The sequence below is a fragment of the Gopherus flavomarginatus genome, chromosome 8 (assembly GCF_025201925.1).
Source record: "Gopherus flavomarginatus isolate rGopFla2 chromosome 8, rGopFla2.mat.asm, whole genome shotgun sequence".
NCBI lineage: Eukaryota > Metazoa > Chordata > Testudines > Testudinidae > Gopherus > Gopherus flavomarginatus.
In genome coordinates this window covers 24,565,040-24,587,136 of record NC_066624.1, presented here as the reverse complement: position 1 = coordinate 24,587,136, position 22,097 = coordinate 24,565,040, and the positions used below count along the sequence as shown (strand labels likewise).

At 44.7% G+C, this 22,097-nt stretch overlaps 1 protein-coding gene across 14 annotated transcripts in view; it reads right to left on the bottom strand.

Annotated features, from left to right (window-relative positions):
* Window positions 1–22,097, bottom strand: part of STARD8 (StAR related lipid transfer domain containing 8) — a 149,473-nt gene that overhangs the window by 46,720 nt on the left and 80,656 nt on the right. For 2 of the 14 annotated variants that reach the window (XM_050964594.1, XM_050964598.1), the window contains exon 1: window positions 5,560–5,852. The exons of the other annotated variants lie outside the window; for them this stretch is intronic. In XM_050964594.1, coding sequence (XP_050820551.1) covers window positions 5,560–5,680 — 121 coding nt within the window. In that variant the 5' untranslated portion in view covers window positions 5,681–5,852. Of the gene's footprint in view, window positions 1–5,559; window positions 5,853–22,097 lie in introns of those variants that run through there. 14 annotated transcript variants of the gene reach the window in all.

Sequence of the window (22,097 nt, the reverse complement as noted above, 5' to 3'; positions counted from 1 at the left end):
GGGGACTATGGACGCTGCTCCATCTCAAGCGCCAGCTCTGCAGCTCCCATTGGCCAGGAATCGCGACCAATGGGAGCTGCATGAGTGGTGCCTGCAGATGGCGTAGCATACGGAGCTGCCTGGCTGCACCACCACGTAGGAGCCAGAGAGGGGACATGCCACTGCTTCCAGAGATGCTTGAAATAATCACCGCCCCAAGCCTGCACCCCTGACCACCTCCCCACGCCCAAACCCTCTGCCCAAGCCCTGATCTCCCTCCCACCCTCCGAACCGCTCAATCTCAACCCAGAGCCCCCGCCTGCACCCTGAACTCCTCATTTCTGGTCCCACCCCAGAGTCTGCACCCCCAGCCGGAGCCCTCACCCCCTCCCACATCCCAAACCCCCGAGCCAGTTTGGTGAAAATGAGCAAGTAAGTGAGGGTGGGGAGAAAGAGTGACAGAGAGAGCGGGGGATGGAGTGAGCAGGGGTGTGTCCATGGAAGAGGGGCGGGGCAAGGGTGTTCAGTTTTGTGCTGGTAGAAAATTGGCAATCTTAAATTCACAGCAAGCAGAAGTGGGAATCTACCTTGCACTAGCCTGCTGCAGACTAGCTGTCTGTGTGGACCATGATGATACTGTTAATGCACTTTGATCTACAGCAGAACCTCAGATTTACAAACACCAGAGTTACAAACTGACCCGTCAACCACACACCTCATTTGGAACTGGAAATACACAACCAGACAGCAGCAGAGACAAAACTAAAAAAAGCAAATACAGTACAGTAGTGTTTAAACAAGCTACTAAAAAAAAGCAAAGAGTTCTTTTAAAAAGATTTGACAAGGTATGGAAACTGTTTCTGTGCTGGTTTCATTTAAATTAAGATGGTTAAAAGCAGCATTTTCTGCATAGTAAAGTGTCAAAGATGTATTAAGTCAATGTTCAGTTGTAAACTTTTGAAAGAATCACCATAATGTTCGGAACATTTCAGAGTTACAAAGAGCCTTCGTTCCCAGTTCTGGGGTTCTAATGTAGTCCTGTTTCAAAGAGGACCAGAACATTGCACATTATTTAACTGTTAATGAGCATCAGCAGGGTCCACATAGGCAGTTAGTTTGCTGCAAGCGAGCGCAAGGTAGAATCACACTTGAGATTGTTGTGAGTTAATTATTCGCATAGACAAGCCCTAAAATGTAATTCCAAATCCACCTCCACTACCTCCAGTGAGCTGTCAGACAGTAGCCCAGACAGGCACTTACTTTGCCCAAACCTTGCCTCATCCATTAACCCTATCTGACTATCACACCTGGTACATTGGAAGCTAAGTGTATGAACAAATTTAGGCTCCAATTCCACAGAGATTCAGGCCAGGTCTACACTACAAATGTACATTGGTTGACAACATCGCCCATGAGCAACATAGTTATACCAACCTAACTCCTGGTGCAGACAGCGCTATGTCAGTGGGAGAGCTTCTCCTGTCAACATAGCTAACACCTCTCCTGGAGCTGGATTAACACCAACAGCAGAAGCTCTCCCATTGGCATAGTAGTGTCTCCACTAAAGTGCGACAGCAGCATAGCTGCATCGCTGTACATGTAGACAAGTTCTAGGACACATGTTTAAGCTTTAAACATGTGAGTAATCCCATCAAGATCAAGTGAGCTCTTTGCGGGGTGTGTGTGTTTGTCTGAGTCTGCCAGCTGAAAATTTTGAGAGTAGAAGTGATTTTATTCCCCAGAGGGAAGCAACACAGTAGACTGTGCCTTTAACTAGCAGCGAGTCTTAATTTTGCATCCACTCTAATATAAAGAGCTCTAGGAGGCTTTGGCCTGAGGGAAGGTTGTGTTGTATTGTCTGGGAAATAAGCCAATTCCACAGCATTTGCGGTTGATATTTTAAAGTTGCTCCAGAACAGATTCTTAGCTCTAATGTTGCACATTACTGCCTTCACTGCAGCAAACCAAGGGTTCATTGATAAACTTAACATTAACAAGTCACCAGGACCAGATGGCATTCATCCAAGAATTCTGAAAAAACTCAAATCTGAAGTTGCGGAACTATTAACTAGGGTTTGTAACCTGTCCTTTAAATCGGCTTCTGTACCCAATGACTGGAAGATAACTAATGTAATGCCGATATTTAAAAAGGGCTCTAGAGGTGATCCCGGCAATTACAGACCGGTAAGTCTAACATCCGTACCGGACAAATTAGTTGAAACAATAGTAAAGAATAAAAAATTGTCAGACACCTAGAAGAACATACGTTGTTGGGCAAAAGTTAACATGGTTTCTGTAAAGGGAAATCGTGTCTTACTAATCTATTAGAGTTCTTTGAAGGGGTCAACAAACATATGGACAAGGGGGATCCAGTGGATATTGTGTACTTAGATTTCCAGAAAGCCTTTGACAAGGTCCCTCATCAAAGGCTCTTATGTAAATTAAGTTGTCTTGGGATAAAAGGAAAGGTACTTACATGGATTGAGAACAGGTTAAAAGACAGGGAACAAAGAGTAGGAATAAATGGTAAATTCTCAGAATGGAAAGGGGTAACCAGTGGTGTTCCCCCAGGGTCTGTTCTAGGACCAATCCTATTCAACTTATTCATAAATGGTCTGGAGAAAGGGGTAAAAAGTGAGGTGGCAAAGTTTGCAGATGATACTAAATGGCTCAAGATAGTTAGGACCAAAGCAGACTGTGAAGAACTTCAAAAAGATCTCACAAAACGGCAAATGAAATTTAATATGGATAAATGTAAAGTAATGCACATTGGAAAAAATAACCCCAACGATACATACAATATGATGGGGGCTAATTTAGCTACAACAAATCAGGAAAAAGATCTTGGAGTCATCGTGGATAGTTCTCTGGAGACGTCCGCCCAGTGTGCAGAGACGATCAAAAAAGCGAACAGGATATTAGGAATCATTAAAAAGGGGATAGAGGATAAGACGGAGAAGATATTATTACGCTTATATAAATCAATGGTACACCCACATCTTGAATACTGGGTACAGATGTGGTCTCATCTCAAAAAAAGATATGCTGACACTAGAAAAGGTTCAGAGAAGGGAAACTAAAATGATTAGGGGTTTGGAACGGGTCCCATATGAGGAGAGATTAAAGAGGCTAGAACTTTTCAGCTTGGAAAAGAGGAGACTAAGGGGGGGATATGATAGAGGTGTATAAAATCATGAGTGATGTGGAGAAAGTAGATAAGGAAAAGTTATTTACTTATTCCCATAATACAAGAACTAGGGGTCACCAAATGAAATTAATGGTCAGCAGGTTTAAAACAAATAAAAGGAAGCTCTTCTTCACACAGTGCACAGTTAACCTGTGGAACTCCTTGACTGAGGAGGTTGTGAACACTAAGACTATAACAGTGTTTAAAAGAGAACTGGCTAAATTCATGGAGGTTAAGTCCATTAATGGCTATTAGCCAGGATGGGTAAGGAACGGTGTCCCTAGCCTCTGTTTGTCAGAGGGTGGGGATGGATGGCAGGAGAGAGATCACTTGATTATTACCTGTTAGGTTCACTCCCTCTGGGGCACCTAGCATTGGCCACTGTCGGTAGACAGGATACTGGGCTGAATGGACCATTGGTCTGACCCGGTATGGCCGTTCTTATGTTTTTATGTACAGCAAACAATCTGTTACTCTTTCAATCAGTTACTTCTTTTAGCATCCCATTGCTAGTCTCAGCTTGTGGGATCCCCACTACCCTTCCATGGATGATTGAGAGAGGGCTAGAAAGCAAAGTGTCAAAAATGAGTAAAAGCTAAATTACGCAATGTGCAACAGAGATCATGTCTACACAATGGAGACTAGCAGCATAGCAGAATCGTAGCTATGTTGGCAATAACCTGTAGGGAAGATGCAGATGACAGCTATGGTTGGGTTTTTGCTGTTGCTGTAGATACTCCACCTCCCTGAGAAATGGCAGCTAGGATGATTGACGTATTCTTCCATTGACCTAGCTACGCCTATCCCAGCGGTTGGTTCGGTATATACCCCTGAGCACTGTAGCTATGCTGACCTAAATTTTAAGTGTAGACCAGGCCTAAGAAGTAAATATAACAGGACAATTCAGATAATGGGACAGTTGAGATGATTAAAACCCTAATACATAGATGGAGAGAGACCCACAAAAGAGATTTCATCTCCCTTTTTATTTTGGACCTCTAGGTGACCAGACAGCAACTGTGAAAAATCAGGACAGGGAGTGGGGGGTAACAGGAGCCTATATAGGAAAAAGACCCAAAAATCAGGACTGTCCCTATAAAATCAGGACATCTACTCACCCTAGGCATCTCATTATACTCTGCCCTTTTGATGTGTTGTTTTCACTCGTGTTTTGTGTATAAATCAGGACGTAACCCTGAAAACACTTACACATGAAAGTAACTTTGCTCATATAAGAAGCCAAATGTACTTAATGGCACTACTCAAATGAGTAAAGTTACTCGTGTGTACAGTATAAGCATTTGAAGGAGAAGCTCCCGTGAAAGGATTGTATGCTCCCTGTGCCAGGGACCTTGGTTTCCTTCAATCTGAAAGGCCATGGTCTACCTGCAGCACTATGGAATTAATAAATAATCATCTGTCTTCTCTTGCAATCCTCTTAATGCACCCACTTCGTTTGAATACCATCAGCCTTATTACTGCATTTGTCATTAATAAAGCTGCATAATTCTCACTGGCACAGCAATTCTCATTTGCACAGAGTACAAATGAATCCTTTTCCCTCCTACCATCCCACCCCCATAACTCCATCTCTTGCTCCCTCCATAAGAGAAGTTTTTAAAAAATAAATCTTCCCAGGCTACAGAATTCATCTATGGCATGGTTGGCATGTCAGCTATTTCTAAGGCTTCCTGCCAACCCCAGCTCCTGTCCCTACCCGCTCCCTCTGCAAGAGGGAAGGTGGAGGGTTGGAAAGCACAGAAAGGCATATTGGCATGCGCACAGGAAGCAATAAAAGTTTAGTAGAGCTCGTATGCGAAGGAGTCAAGAGAACTTTTATCAGTTGGGTTGACTGGGTGAGAAATAAGCCCAAATATGAAAAGGGCTGGAGAGGCTTACTGCGCCTGGAGTGCAGATGAAAACTACACACAATGTAACTGTCGTTGGACTATGTTCTGTTGCTCCCACACCCACACCCTGAATTTTAGTGCCTCAACTTATCAATGCTTTTCAGGACTCACATCTGGTACAGCAGCAAACGGACTGACCGCGGTCCCTCTCTCAAAACAGAACATGAGGTGGAGGAAATCATCTTTCAAGGAAGCAGCTGCAACTTATTTCAAGAAAAGTAAAATTGTTTTTTTTTTTTTAATGGAAAATCTCAACATAAAAAGGAATTAAATCTCCAAATCCTTCCCCTATGCCACAACATAACACTCCCCACCACACAACAAACTAACAAGCTGCAAGAGGAAATACTGTTTTCTAAAATCCCTTTTGCAGCAAAAAGGTTCATTTTACAAACTACTTTAACCTTCCCCCGTAAAGCCGACTTGCACACAGAAATCTTTTACAGGGGTGGAAATGCAAAGCTCAGACACAAACAGACTCACCATGGCTGAAATTGTTAATCCAGGTTTTGTTCATTGGAAATCGCAGATTAAATGAAGAAAATAAAAAAAAGAATGACCACCATCCCCCTTCATCCGCTCCTGCAGCCAGCCTGAGCACCATGCACTCCGGAGATGGGAGGATTCCCAACTCAAATTCCTTCCTGCAGGCAGTAAGCTGGAGATCTGTGTTCCCTTCCACTCAGGCCTACGGTACTCCACTAATAAAATCTGCCCTTGCTGACCTCATTTGCACTGAGAGCCACCTAGTTCGTTCCTAGGAACGAATGGGATATCTACAGCTTGTGCAGTCAAGGGGCTGAACCGTTTAAACAGCAGGGGTGGGAGTAAGGGAGAAAGTGAGAGCAAAAACGTATGTACGTGCGTGCAGCTTAACCATTTCAAGCTCTTAAACTCTGCCTCTGGACAGAGGAAGCGTTCTCTCCTGGAGAAACTCACTTAAAAGAACACACGGTCTCCTAGTGTAAGAGAGTCACTGCAGTAGAAAACGAGTGTGAAGTACAGCAAATAAACAAGGTGCCTAGAAGATACATTATAGGGGCTCTCTTCCATTGTCACATGGGGTGTGCACTGGACTAGATGAGACCTCCAACCTCTGTGACCAAAATTTCAAACCTGGGTGCTTAACCATGGTGCCTGTATCCATATTAGACACCAAAATAAAAGTTTCCAGAAGTGCTGAGCATGCCGGGCTCTTATTTTTCAGACATACCTCCCCTCTTCCGCACTCCAATCCTCACTGTCACCATCACGCAACTACCTAAAGTGGACTTGGACTGGGAATGTGCAACATTACACAATGCCATAACCAGGCGTAGGAAAATTGAGTGGAAGCACGTAAATATGTCCTATTCAACCAGAGACTGATCAGTCAAGTCTCTCACTTCCACTTTCAGCTGGGTGGTTTTTATTAGTAAAAGATGCGCTTTAAAAAGGGGGGCAGTATAAGCCAGATTCAGACCTCAAGACTTGGGCTGTACCCAATTAGGTCTGAATCTGGCTATCTGAGGGTTTGTCTTCACTACTGCGCTAAAACGGTGCCACTGTGATCGATGCAGCGGCATCAACTTAGTAGGTCTGGTAAAGACATGATAAGTTGACGGGAGAGTGTTTTCCGCTGACATAGCGTGGTGTAGACACTTCGTTAAGTCGATGTATGTTACATCGCTCACACCCCTGAGTGATGTAACTTATGTCGACGTAAGCAGGAGCATAGACAAGCCTGAGTGTGCATGTCAGAGCAGTGGTAAACGCTGGTCAATCCCTCAAGAATCCAGAGAGGGCCACAGGCTATGGAGGAAGAATGGTCCAGCAGCTTGGGCACTAACACCTGGCATTCAGGAGACCCAGGTTCAATTCCCTGCTCCGCTGCAGAATGCAGGTGTGACCTTGGGCAAGTCACTTAGCCTCTGTGCTCCTCAGTTCCCCACCTGTAAAATGGGAATGACAACACCTCCCTGCCTCACACGGGGGCTGTGAGGATTAATACATTAAAGATGGTGAGGTACTCTGATTGTATGGGGACGCGGGCCAGATAAGCGTGTTACAAAGACTAAAGCACGGGAAATGGGAACCTTCAACAGAGATGGGATTCGTCTGTGTAGCAAAAAGCACATTCTCTGCGATTCCTGAGTCAGCGTTTGTGGCATATATAATGTACAGTATGAGGTGAGAAATCAATCAGTTTGTGAGAGGCACCGCGGGGGAGGATTTGGGGCTGAAATGAAGAAGGGGACAGATTGGGGAAAGGTGCAATGATAACTGCATCTTCAAAGGGACTAGAATGAACCCATCAAGTACACGTGACAACAGAGTACGGCTAGGTGACAACGACGAAGGCAGATGCAAAGGCAGCTGAGCGGCAATCCACATAAGCAGGCACTATGTTTAAAATTCCCACCAACACAGGAGTCATCAAAGGTCACTTCCAAATGAGATCTCATTTGCTTGCAATGTAAAGAAAGTGCAGGGCTCCAGGCCAGGTCTACACTAGCGAAGTTACAGCAATGCAGCTGCGCTGCTGTAAGATCACTTGTGTAGCCGCTCTATGCCGATGGGAGTAAAACCACCTAAACAAGCAGCAGTAGCTATTTTGGTGGGAGAATCTATTCCACAGATATAGTGCTGTGCACATGAGTGCTTATGCCAGGAAAACGTATGTTGCTCAGGATGGTGTTTTTTTACACCTCTGAGCGATATAAGTTTTGCTGACATAAGTGGCAATGTAGACATGGCCTTAGAGAAAGCAACGTTAGTATTTTTACAGGGATGATCCCTCTGTCTCTTATTGAACCCTCAACTTTAGTCAGATACTTTGTTAGAGTTGTTTAAAGAATCGGTAAAGCTACTTCATGGCTTGTCTACACATGGAGCTATTTCAGAATAACTATTCCTGCTCCACTCTATGGCTGTGTCTACATGACACAGCTTGTAGCAACATGGCTCTGTCGCTACAGCAGTGCCACTAAAAGTTGCGCTGTGTAGCCACTGTTCATTGGCTCGCCTGCCAACGAAAAACTTTCACCCTCAACGAGCGGCATCTGCGTTGTCAGCAGGAGCACGCTGTTCACGCTGGCACTTGTCACAGCAAAACTTTTGTCTTTCAGGGTTTTGGTTTTATTAAACATCTCTGAAAGACAAAAGTTTTGTCATTCAATTGTCAGTGTAGACAGAGACTAAGTATGCACACAGTTATTCTGGAATAAGATTGTCCACACATGGAGTTGGTCAGGAATAGCTATTGTGCTTTAAATCCACAGCCTACTTTAATCCTAATTAACTTTCAAATGTAAACAAATCTCTGAACACTGTAACAGGCAGGCTGAATCTCTGAACTAAGTGCCATTGATCCTTTTAAGTCTGCTAGTACAGTAAGTCTAGCAGGGACAGAAGCTCAAGTATTTCTATTGTCCCACTTGAAGATGAGCCAGGAGCAAAGACAGATATGCCACCGATAAAAAATAATAATTATATTTAGATTTTATAGGGCCAAAGAAAACATTTCCCCACCACTGACATGCAGCCACCTCTGGAGTGGAATGTGACTTCTGTTAAACAGCACACAGCACTGCTGCACAACAGTTTAGGGCAGGATGTTGAAAAAGAATCCCAGATCTGGCCAACACCACAGGATGATTTGACTAGGCAGAATAACATTAATCAAACTGGAATTTGGCTAGAACACTCGAACTAAGAGCATCCACACCAGTGTGCAAGATTAATCTCTTTCAGTATACACAGAGAAGTGTGTGTGTGCGCGCGCGCGCACATGTGTGTGTGCAAGGGAATTGGTGGGGAGGTGGGGGAAGAGGTGTGTGTCCAGGATATTTGTGATTCTTTCCCTCACTCAAAAGGATCTCAGCACAATTCTTCTCAGGAAAAGCCTCTTCCACTTTTTTCCCGGGTTGGATCTTCCTGTTGTTAGTGCTCCAGTGGCGCCACTGAAGGAAACCAGACCGTAAATTTCCTACAGCAACGAATGACGATCAGCTGCCTCATGGGCGTGGAGTCAGCCAATATTTCTGGGTGGGGGAAAAGGGAGGATCTTTCCTGGCTCCAAAGAAGACGGAAGAGACAGTTTGTCCAATTGTCTGGAGTGAGCTGAAATGTTGCCCAGAGGAGAGGGCTGAGAAACCGCTCTGAGGGGAGGAAGGGTACAGAGTAGCCCAGGTGCTGCTGCTCTTCTGCAGGGCCGGAGAGGAGCAACAGAGGAGCAGGCTGACTTGGGCACAGAAGAGAGAGAGCAAAGGGACAGAGGAAGAAGAGCTAGGAGACCCAAGGCCCCCTGAGTGTCCTGGGGGTGGCAGTCCCCGAGGAATCCTACCAAGAATTAGGGGCCCCGAACATTCATTAATGTGGGGAGAAGGAAGAAGGCAGAAACAAATATTGCAGGATCTGAGGCTGGCCTTTGCAGTTGGCAAACAGCCATTCTCAAGGAGCTCTTCTCATCTTACTTTCAAAGTCAAATCTGGGTTGCCTGGACGAGTCACAAAGTGGTCCTATTTGTGCCCAAAGTCACACAGTGAGTCCTCACTCGTGCCTCCTGACTCTTGGCCACTAGACCAGTCTCCTCCAAAGACCATCATCTGCTGCCACTATCATCATGGAACCTGGAACTGCTGGATATGCTGGTGAGAAGAACTCACTGCTGCCTGTTGTACATGAAACGATGCCAGATCCTCTAGGGGGAATAAGACTTGGGCATTTTGTACTGCTGGCCAAGAACTTTCCCACAGATTTTAACTCCATGTCTCCACCAACTGCATCAGCCCCCTCACTCCCTAGAGATACAGGGCCTCTCTGGCAGACAGTATTCATGTTTTGATCCAAGAGATAATAATCCCCCACAAGCATTACTGTCATCTACCTATTGGCAATTACATCCAACTACAATTCTCCAGCAGGTCTCCATTCCCCTAGGCTGTAGCGGTGACACTAATGCAGTGAAGGAGGCCAAATAACCTCCTTGCTTTTGGGGTGTTAGCTGATGACCTGTGGGGAAACAGAAAGGATTCCCCTATCCCCAGAAGATACACTATCACACAAATGGCCAGATGTACTGCGTTTGCTTTCTTAGAGGTATGATACCAGACCACCTGGACCATTGTGACAATTCTGCACACTTAACCATCACCATAAGCCAGACAAAATCCTCTTCCAAAAATTTACCACCCAAAAAACAAACTCATGGAGACATACTGCTGTAGCAAAAGCAAACATGGAGCTAAGAATCTGCTGGGGATCAAGCAGGTAACCCTTGTGGAAATGTGGAGGCAGGAGTAAAACCTTGGAATGCGGTTGGAACCCAGAGAATATGGACTTGAATTTTATACAGGTGACTAGAGCCAACTTTGAGACTACAAATCTTTGTCTCTTTGTTCCGTTTGAAGATGGTGCAGTGGAAGGAATCGAAGACCAGTTCCTTTCCATTATAGAGCAAACAGCAGCCATGGGAGAGACCAAGCCAAATGGCTTTTGAGAACTGGTTTTAAAGGACATCACAGGATTTCAGAAAGACAAAAGAGCAACTTTAAAATAAAACAAAACAAAAAAAAAACACACACAGAAGCCTCCTTGCCAGGAATGTGGAGAATGTCAGGGAATATTACAAAACAGGATGCAAAGAGAAGCTGGCCTCAAGCTCTATCACGATCTCATACGTTGGCCTTATTATCAGATGCTGAATCCAGACAGAAACCTATCAGTGAATCTGCCTTGGAACCAAGGACTGAGCTTAGCTGGGTTGATTCTGCCTTTTCTTCTACCAGAGAAGTTAGAAGAGCAGCCTCTGCTACAGTCAATCTGTGGAGGGATGAAGCTCTGCCCATCTGCCTATCCACTATCATAGCCTTTCCATACAACACAGAACATTCTTTATGTCTATAGTGGTCACAAAGCGAGTCAGTGGCAGAGTCAGGCAAAGACCTCAGGAGTGCTGATCCCAGTTTACCTGTGCTAACCATTAGGCAATACTTCTCAGCTCTTTAGACAGCTTCCTTTGACGCTTTTGCTAAATTACCAAACATATTTGTGCCTTCTATGGCTTTTACATCCCCCCGCCACCTGCTCAGACCTGCAGGGACTTTCCGACACTGAACCTGTGGCACTACAATCCCTCCTATGCCTGCAGACAGTAAGGCCAGAAGTTCAGCAAGGCGATGAACCAGCAGGGTCAGACTCAAGGAGAAGCTGGGTTAGGAAGGGGCAGGAAGTTCTTATTCAACACGCCAACATCCTCAAGAGCAGCTCAGGCAACTGACACCAATTACTAGTGCAGTAAGTGCCTTTTGGCAGAAATGAGCATGTTTTTTCCAACTTTGCCTCCGTGTGAAAGTCCCTCTTTAAGTAAAGGAAGGTCCTTCTCCAGGACCAGATTTGTCATATTAGGACTTATTTGGGGGCTTTTTGCCCAGCCAAGCATCGACATGAAAGTACACAACAGATATGCCTATTCACACGAAGGGCGGCCACCTGCACATGAAAATAAGATGGGTGCTTTGTGGTGGGGCATCTCTGGTGGCTAAAAGGCCCTGCATGAAACCAAGAGCAATATGGATTCCTAACCACATTCACAGTTTATCAGGGGTTACCTTCGTAAGGCCTTGGGCTTAAAAATCATGAGGGAATTTTTAATCAGTGATACAAAAGGCACCTACCTCCTACGGCCAGGGTAATTACAGGCCTGTCAGTCTGACATTGAGTCCCAGGCAAGATAATGGAGTGGCTGATATAGGACTCAAAAGAATTAAAAGAGGGTAATACAATCAATGCCATACAACATGGGTTTATGGAAAACAGAGCCTGTCAAACTAATATCGTATCTTCTTTTGATGAGATTACAAGTGTTGTTGATAAAGGTAATAGTATCGATGTAATACACTTAGACATCTGTAAGCCATTTGACTTGGTACTGCATATTATTTTGATGAAAAAAACCTAGAAAGATACAACATTAGCATAACCCACATAAAATGGATTGAAAGCTGGCTAACTAATAAATCTCAAAATGTAACTGTAAACAAGGAATCATTAAGTAGGTGTGTTTCTAGTAGTGTTCTGCAGGGAGTGGATCTTGGCCCTAACATTATCATCATCATCATGATGTTCCTATTACACTTCTGGTGTTTAGGGCAGTGACGAAGCTCCTCCACTCCTGTCTGTTTCTGGAAAGTCTTTCAATGGATCTCCATCTGTGTCTCAGGTTTTTCAGCTCGGCTTCCACAGCTCTTCACCATATTGGTTTTGGGCGGCCTCATTTTTGCTTGCCTTCAGGTGTCCATCTTATTGCCACTCTGGTGATGGAATCAACTTCCATCTGAAGCACATGACTGATCCATCTCCAACGCCTCCTGGCAATGATGGAGCTCAGATCCTCTTGGCTGCACTGTGTGAATAGATCTTGGCTTGAGATTGTTCTGGGCCAAAAGATATGGAGGATTTTTCTGAGGCAGGTTGTATGGACATGTCAGACTTTCTCATTCCCCAGCATTCTGTAGTGTTGAAAGTATGCAGCTCTGATAAATCATGAGTTTGGTTTTGGTGTTGGGTTAGTTTTGATGATTTCCAGATTGTATTTAAGCTCCTGAAGGTGTTCCTGGCTTTACTGATTTTGTTCCGGATGTCCTAGTTTGTTCCACCATCCTGGCTGATGCTGCTGCACAAGTATCTGAATGTTTCTACATTGGTGAAAACATAATCCTCTATCCATACTGGTGATGGTGAGGCAATATTAAAGGTCATGATATCTGTTTTATTGCGGCTGATTTTCAGTCCAATTTTCTGGCTGAATGTGTTAAGTCGAGTCGAGTTTTTTTTTTCTTGTATATGGTGTTGGGTATGTGATAGGAGAGCGACATCATCTGCGAAGTCCAGGTCTTCAAGGGATAAAAAGAGTGTCCATTTAATGCCTCTTGGCATGTCTTCTGTTGTACGCCGCATTACCCAGTCGATGGCAATGCTGAAGAGGATTGCAGATAAGACACACCCCTGACATACTCCTGTTTTGACTTCAAAACTGAGCTCGCTGTGATCAACACTACATGAAAAGTTGAAATAGAAGCTTTTGATGAGGATGAGTATATGTAAAGGAATTCCATATGGCCGCAAAACGCGCCATAGGCTGGTCCTGTGAATGCTATCAAAAGCCTTCTCAAAGTCTATGAAATTTATGTAAAGTTGCCGTTGCCATTCTAAGGGCTGTTCTATTATGTTTTGTAGAATGAAGATCTGGTCTGTGCATCCACGTCCTTTCCGAAAACCAGCTTGCTCTTTTCTGAGAATGCTATCAACTAACTGCCTCTGATATATGTTGGACTATGATCTTACACAATACTTTGCTTGGCACAGATAAAAGCGTGATACCACGCCAGTTATTACAATCACTGAGAATTCCTTTTTTTGGTATCTTCAGTATATAATATTGTTATTAATGACCTAGAAGAAAACAAACATCACCGATCAAGTTTTCAGATGACCCAACCATTGGGGAAAATTGTTGGGATTAGTGTGCGGGTGCAGGGTGCTGGTGGCCTGTGAAACACAGGAGATCAGACTGCATGATCTGATGGTCCCTTCTGGCCTTAAACTCTATGATTCTAAATAATGAAGAGGACAGGCCCCTGATTCAGAGCTATTTGGATTTCCTGGTAACCTGGGCACAAGCAAACAATGTGTGTTTTAATGCGGCTAAATGTAAGTGTACACATCTCAAAGCATAGAATGTAGGCCATACTTACAGGATGGGGGACTCTATCCTGAGAAGCAGTGACTCTGAAAAAGATTTGGGGGTCACGGTGGATAATCAGCTGAACATGAGGTTCCAGTGCAATGCTGTGGCCAAGAGGACTAATGCGATCCTGGGATGCATAAACCTGAAATAGGTGTAGAAAGGTTATTTTACCTCTATATTTGGCATTGGTGCAACCACTGTTCGACTGCTGTGTCCAGTTCTGGAGCCCATGCTTCAAGGATATTGACAAACTGGAGAGTGTTCATAGAAGAGCCATGAGAATGGTTCAAGGATAAGAAACCACGCTTTATAGTTATAGATGCAAGGAACTCAATCTATTTATCTTAACAAAGAGAAGGTTAAGGAGTGACTTGATTACAACCTGTAAGTACCTACATGGGAACAAATAGTTAATAACGGGCTCTCTAATCTGGCAGAGGAAAGTATAACATGATCCAATGGCTGGAAGTTGAAAATAGACAAATTCAGACTGGAAATAAGGCATATGTTTTTAAACAATGAGGATAATTAACTGGCGGATCATGGATCACTGGCAATTTTAAAATCAGGAGTGCATGTTCTTCTAAAAGATCTAATCTGGGAATTATGTGGCGGAAGTTCTCTGGTCTGTGCTATACAGGAGGTCAGATTAGATGATCACAATGACCCCTTCCTGCCTTGGAATCTCTGAATCTACAAAACATCTTTAGGCAGTGGCCATAAACCAAGAACACAGAAGCAAAATCCCACATGCTACAGGAGGTCTGGGCCATCTCACTGTGAAGAGAGACACTGACAAGGCTGATTAGATCCATAGTTAGACAAATTGAGTTATGCCGTGGCTCGTTGTAAGCCCTGCTAGAGCTAGAAGACTGCTTGTGAGGACACCAAGCCTCCCTCTGACCCATCCTCTGGACTTTTAGTAGTATTTTTGTAAGTGACGGGTTCTCTCTGCCCTGTATCAGAATGGCAGCTCCCCGTGAAAACGGCACATGAAAGCAGGACAGAAAAGGATTCATCTGAACAGCTGCTCCCTTTTATTTCCAGGGAGAAACCTTTTATTTAGTCCCTTGTATCATTCGTCAACACCTCTAGCCCCCCCGCTCTGAGGTAACAATGAGGCACAGAGCCCAATAAATACCATTGCATCAAAAGCGCTTGGTATACAAGTCCAGCCTTTCTAGCCAAAGAGGGCTGCTAAACAGGCTGTGAGGATTAGAGAGCGGGTCTCTTCCACGCTGCAACTTGGCAGTAATTGCAGATCAGGACAGTTGGTACCCAGCACTGTATGCGGTTTTGAGTTCCTACCTGCTGGAGCGCTGGCAGGAGCAGCAGCACTTTACTTGAAGAGGAGGAAACCAGAGGAAGAAATGGTAATTTTGGGTCTAATCTAGTTCCCATTGACTTCAGAGAGGACTGGAAAAGGCATTTACATTGTAACTCCTGGAAACAGGGATCATATCCTGTATATATTGTGCTTTGTGCTATATGATAAAGGAGCTAAATAATAATACCCAGCGTGTTTTCCAACATTGCAAAGAGCAGCACTCCCAGTTTGGAGCCTAACGGTGCTGCTTCTCCTTGCTTTTAGAGTTTGCACTGAAGCACCTCACACAATCATATCTGATCGTATACCATGGCCATTTTTACACTTGTTAGGACAGTATTTTCAAGGCACCTTCTCTTCTATGGCAAGGTTTATTTTTCAGAGCAGTCAGTGCTAATGGGTTTGCTCTCTGACATTACTGTAAGGAACTCTTCCTCTCAGGAATGTGGAATTGAATGCTGACTCAAAATGTAATTTGTGCTCAAGAAATCAGCCCTCCTTCACTTTAAATGACCTCTATGTTTACTTTTATAGGTCACTAATTTTGAGTCACTGGCTGGAATTTTTAGAAAGAGCTGAGCACCCACAATGGGAGCCAATTTGTCATAAGTGCTCAGAATACTGGTTGCTGAGCAATTTTTAAAAATCTGGCCATAAAAGTGTCAAAGTGAAAGCTGCGAGATGCTGCGCGTTTGTGAAAATATGGCCCCACTGTCTCACAAAATGCCCCTGCCTTTGAGTCTTGCTAGGGTGAGAAGTGCTGACCCCTCAAACGCTCGGCTATGTATGTTATTAATGAACGTGTCTGCATGAAGATGGCACAGCTGCCTGCTCTCTAATGCAGCCCAGCAAAGTTTGCATCTCCCTGCAGCTTGAAAGATGCGTGTTAAGCTTTAGTCCTAAATAAGCCACTAGCAGCTGCACGCATCAGTGAACCCTGAAGGTACGTCTACACTGAGCCCAGGTTGAAAGGGGGACAGCGGCGCTCATGCTAGTGCTGTTCACACTATAGTATGGCTCATGTGTGGGCTCTGAAGCCTAGGAAGAGGGGTGGGCTTCAGAACCTGAGGTCCAGCCCAAGCTGCAGCTTCAAAGTGCTGTTGGCACAGCTCTTTCTACAGTGTTAGCATGAACCCCATTAGCCCATCCCTTGCCTGTTGCAGTGAGCCTCCTAGCACAGGTCAGTGGAGACATAGCCTGAAGGGCTCTGTCATTCCTGCTAGACACCTGCTGGACGTTTTGATGCTGTTTGCCTGCAATCCTCTTGCAAAACTGAACATTAGTCTGATGAGATACTCTCTAACTCATTAACGTTGAAATGAAAGCGCAAAGTAATATTGTTTTGCCCAGTAAATCCAGAGGGCTGTGTCTGAGAGGCAGACTGAGTAAGCCTATCACATTTGGTCTCTTTTGCATCACTCTGCACTCTCTGGCAGCAGTGAAAAATGGTCAGTGTTACTACGAGGAAGGGATCGGGGGCTGTCTGCTAGCCAGCTCCCATTACAAATTAGGGCAATACCTCTGAACCTTGAGGGAACTGGGATTATTTAAATTCAAGAGAAGATGATTACAAGGCACCTGGCTGAAATATTTAATCTAAATAACAATTATTATAAAAGTAAATGTGTAGCTCTGTTTGAGACTAGTGGAAAGACGAGAACTAGGAGATTTACAGTAGGTTTAGCCACCCCACCCACGCACACAGAGTATCTGAAGAGATGATAATTTATGGAGATACAGGGAACAGGACTTAAAGCCAGATCCCTCACGGATATCTACAGCTGAATTTAAGGAGTGAGACGTGCATGAAGAATTTGCGGAGGTAATATGCAGAGGGTAATGACGAAGTGAGATGACCTTTCATCTGGAGACGGGAGAAAAAGGAAAAATCTGCACGGAATTTGGAGAAAAAATATTTGCAATTTCATTCCCAGCCATTCCCTAGGAATATCACTTTCTGTAAACTTATCAACGAAAATTGAAATAAGCAACACCTAAATTTCATCACACACACTGATCTTTATCCAGCTTAAATTGCAGAGCTTGAATTCTGAATTTTGAAATTGAAACAAAGAGGCTGCTTAGTTGGGAGTGGTAAGGGTCTATTTCCATTCAAAATGAGGGGCTGTTGTGGAGGAATATTTGTGAAATTTCACAGATATTCAATGAATTCGACTCACAATGAAAAACCATTCCATTTTTAAGTATTCAAAAATCACTGACTTCTGTCCAAGTCCTACTTTCAGCCAAACTGGTGGAGTTGAGCAGAGTTAGTATGGCCACGTCCAGACTAGGAATTAAAATCGATTTTAGATACGCAACTTCAGCTACGAGAATAACGTAGCTGAAGTCGAATTTCTAAAATCGAGGTACTCACCAGTCTGGACGGGGCGGCATCGATGTCCGCGGCTCTCCGCGTCGATTCCGGAACTCCGTTCGGATTGATGGAGTTCCGGAATCGATGTAAGCGCGCTCGGGGATCGATACACCGCGTCCAGACTAGACGCGATATATCGATCCCCGAGCAATCGATTTTAACCCGCCGATGCCGCGGGTTAGTCTGGACGAGGGCTATGTAAAACTTGGAATAAACTGGAATTTAACAAGTAACTTATTAAACTCAGTCAGTTTGTACCTGGGGAGTAGCTGAAGGCTATTTGGGGGATCAGGAGGGAATTTGCCACTGATTCTGCCTTTTCCTCCAGACTCGTTATTGCTTTTCTTTGCACGGATGTTGTTTTGCTCTACTTTAGCACAGGAAGTGCTAAGGTGCATTGCATGCAGATGTAAAGTATTCATCCAAACATTCCAGAATGATGAACCCGTAACTGCTTCAAGGTCCCTACACAGCCATGCGTCCACATCTAGTCAGAGCACCATTACAAGACCAGCAAGACAGAAGCAGCATTGTCTTTTATTGCCAATAAACTAAACCTCCCCCCCCCCCCCGGTTTATTTATTCCTTAGGCAGATCTTACTGAAACTTACCTGTGCTTGCCTTATCTGTGTATATCTTATTTGCTGTATCAGACAGACAGACAGACAGACAGATAGAGCTGTTTCTAATGCTAATCTTCCCCCCTTATGGATGGGAAGAAGTTACTGCATTATGGCAAGACATTCAGTATATTCAAACAAATGCCAGCTGATGAGTCAGACAGATAAAAAAATGGAGACCAAGCAGTACCGGAGACATTTGCCTCTCTGCTCCCCAGCAACACACTGAAAAGACCCTCCAAGTTACCGAACCAATCTAAACTTCAGTGGCAGCCTTCCAGAGTTACCCTCCACTCTCCCAGTGTAAAAAGAGGCTTGTTACACACAGCTGTGTGGACAGGACCTCCCAACCACATCCTAGTTGCTCTTGCCCAACCCTCAAGGCAGGATTCAACCTCTCTAAATGCTTTTCTTCTGGCTAGTGGAAGGGAGCTTCAGAACAGTTATATCTGGACTCTCAAAAAATTCTGTGCGGTTACCTGCTGCTTCAGCTGACCATGTATTTCATAACTACCCGTCTCCAGAGCAAAATGCAGAACAGACAAAACTGGAACGACTTACATTAGAAAACAAAACAAAAAAGTGACAAAGCCACTATTGTAACATTCAGAGTCCCAATCCGCTTAAGAGCCTGGCAAAGAAACAAAAGTTCTTCAATATTCTTCAGAACATATAATTACACAATATCCCCTTAGATCTATCTGCTTATCTATGTATGCCACACTGCCAAGAGTCATTTACAAACACGGCCTCTGTTCAAGAAGTGACAGATAAGAAGATTAGCAAGTACGTGCTTTCACTGAATGAACTGGTTGGGTGTGTAAGCAAAGGCACAGGGGTAGCCAAAGTGCAGCCCTAAAGAGTTCTGCATTGCTGCCTTCACGTTTAGTAAGCAGGTGATGCCCACGGAAACTACAAGTCCCAAGATGCAGTATTCCATCTCGAGCTGAGTGGCCAGAACCTAGCAGTCAGGAAAGCTGGTAGTGCCAGGACACAAGTTCATGGCCTGTATTGCACAAGAGGGGGCCAGGAAGAAAAACGCCAAACCACAGCACTCAGCCACGCCCTTGGTACTGCTGTCTGCAGTATCCCTCAGGAGTTTTGTGGGGCTTAATTAGTTGGTTGTGAAAAGCTTGGAGTCCCCCAGCAGAGTGGGAGTATCATTAACCCAAGCATTTATTATGTCATTTAAACCCAACGAAAAAGTTGGAGAGTGAAAAAAGCGAAGTGTGCAGCTTCACTGCCATTGGCTGCAGCTGGAAGGACGCAGAAGATGCACCCAGATCACAGGGTCCAGCACCATCACCTACCAGCTCTTCAAGCACAGAGTTGTTCACAGGACCGGCGCTAGGGTTTTGAGTGCCGTAGGCGGACGGCAATTTCGCCGCCCCGCGCGCTAGTCCCGCGGCTCCGGTGGAGCTGCTGCAATCGTGCCTGCGGGAGGTCCACCGGAGCCGCGCGAGCAGCCAACTGTCCGCAGGCACCACTGCGGCAGCTCCACAGGAGCTGCCTCTCGGGCGCTGCCCTGACCCAGGGGACACCCTGGACTGCGGGCTGCCGCGGAGGCGCCCTGACCCAGAGAACACCCTGGACTGCCAGCTGCCGCGGAGGTGCCCTGACCCAGGGGGCACTCTGGGCTGCTGGCTGCCACCGGCAGGTCAGACTCCCTCTCTGTCCCAGCAGCAGCGGCTGCTCAACCATTTAAAAAAAATTGGGTGGCGCTTTTTGGCGCCCCCAAATCTCGGCGCCCTAGGCAACCACCTAGTCCGCCTAAATGGTTGCACCGGCCCTGGCTGTTCATCATGTCAAGAAGCCACCGAAGCCAAGGCCAGTTGCTTTTAAACACAGCTGCCACAAGCTTAACGAAAGAGAAATGCAACCTGCTGAAATTCACCTAATCAGACAGCTGCTGGCCAGCAGGCTTGTTCTTTAGATCATGTTTGGATAAACTCTCTTCCACTATGATTCCCTTGTGTTTGCAGTAAGATCCCCCCAGCAGCCATCCAAATGGTAACAGCCTAAGTGTCAGTTTACTGTCTCCATGCAGTATCACTCCTGGTGTTACTCTCAGGCCCAGAATCTCACCATACTTGTGGAGGGGACACATCCAGGACAAGATGAAGTCCTCCAAGTGAAGAACCATGGAAACATAGCCCACCCCAAAAAACTCTCAAAAATCATGAGACGTGATTCCGAAGCCAAAGAGATGCATTTTGTTTGAGTGCTTTTTATTTCCTAATATTTTGGCCTTTAGAATTTCCCAGCTTTTCTCTGCAACCCTGAGGTCCAAAACCTCTTTTTTTAAATAGAAGTGGAGATTCTCATTTATCCATGTCTCCAGATGCTGGGGCTATCCAAAGAACACCAAACATCATGAAACTCACGCTAAAATCAGGAGCACTGGCAACATTGCACATACAATAGTAACTTCCACGCTTTGTATTTTGTTTGCTTTAAAAGACCCTTGTCAGCCTTTTGCTGGCTGTGGGTATTTCTGCCCTAGCAAATTCCCATCTCCATCAGCATATGAGCTCATTTCCACTCCAAGAACTGGACATTCCCAATCAGCAGCAAAGCAAGCACTCACCGGCTTTATTTGCTTCTTTATAAAGCCCAAAGCCCACAGAGCAAGCCCGGCGCAGAGAAGGCAGCAGACATCTAGCAACCCTTTGGTAGAAGCTGATAGCATTTGTAGATGATATAAGCCAGACCACCACCCTTTACGTTTGCACCTTTACTGTCTTGACTTTAGTGACATGCAGGCCAGCAGTTGGCTTTAGAGAAAGTTTTTAATCCCCTTTTTCTTTTTTTCCATGAGTCTGGGCTCAAAGTCATTACTTTAGAGGTGACCTTCAAAGGTTAAGTACCAAATTCCTGCAGCTTTACCAATATGTGCAGATTGCCTCCAACAGCCAAGCTAAGCGGAACTTTCAGCTTCTTACTAGCCAATGACTTTACTTGCCTCATTTCTTATTAGGGAATAACATGAGGGGCCCAGGCCAATGTTTTGGAGCCTCCACCATACCCTCGTAACATTACTAAGATTCTGTATTCAGCAGCTGCAGGTCGCATTTAAAAATGGGACTGTGCTTTGATGTTTCTGGAAAAAATGCCTTAATATGATAGAATATGAAGGGCATGGTCTTAATCACAATAGCTTTATTAACAAGTAAGCAAATGGTCTTTTAAATGCAAGCATTTGCCCCTGAGAAATCCACTGGGAGGAGGTCATCTGCACAGAAAAAGAACTATAGATGAGCAAATAATAATTCACAATGAATTAACTTGACGACTGAATTCAGCTTCTCCTTTGGCTAGCAGCTATACCAGGAGCAGATCACAGTTTTCTCAAATATATTCTTTATTCAAATGTATTGCAGGAAAATCTTTTCATATTTTTTTGCTGTACACATTGCTTGCAAATATTCCAAACTTGAACTGCGTTACTTAGCTGTGACTGCTCAGATTAAGTCACATGGTATTTTCCTGTTTCCTGACTGGATGAGTGCACAATACTTTTGCTGTAAATCCCTGTGTATGCAAACTTAAAATTTAGTGTGCAAGCACAATAGTACAAGTTCTACAAACATTTTGGCCAGAAAAACCTGATTGATGCAGAAAGCGAAGGGAGAAAGGGGGGACACGAACATGGCCAATGCAAAGTCACTTTGAAATTGAAACATGAAAAGTTTATTGTTTCATTATCTGCCGTGCTCTAAAAGAAATCTGTTTGATGAGTAATATGCATCTAATGAGCATTGTGCAACGGTGCACCTGCCAACTCGTTTCTCCTTCCTTTCCATTTTTACGATAAGTAATTTCATTCCCTGGCTCCACACCCTTCCAGTCAATCTGGCCTCCGGTCTCCAGCCCTGGGAAAGTGTGATAAAACTATAAATTATCAGAGATAACTGCTCCCTGTTTAAGGACACAGAAGGATGTACAGCTACTTGGATACTCACTTCCCCA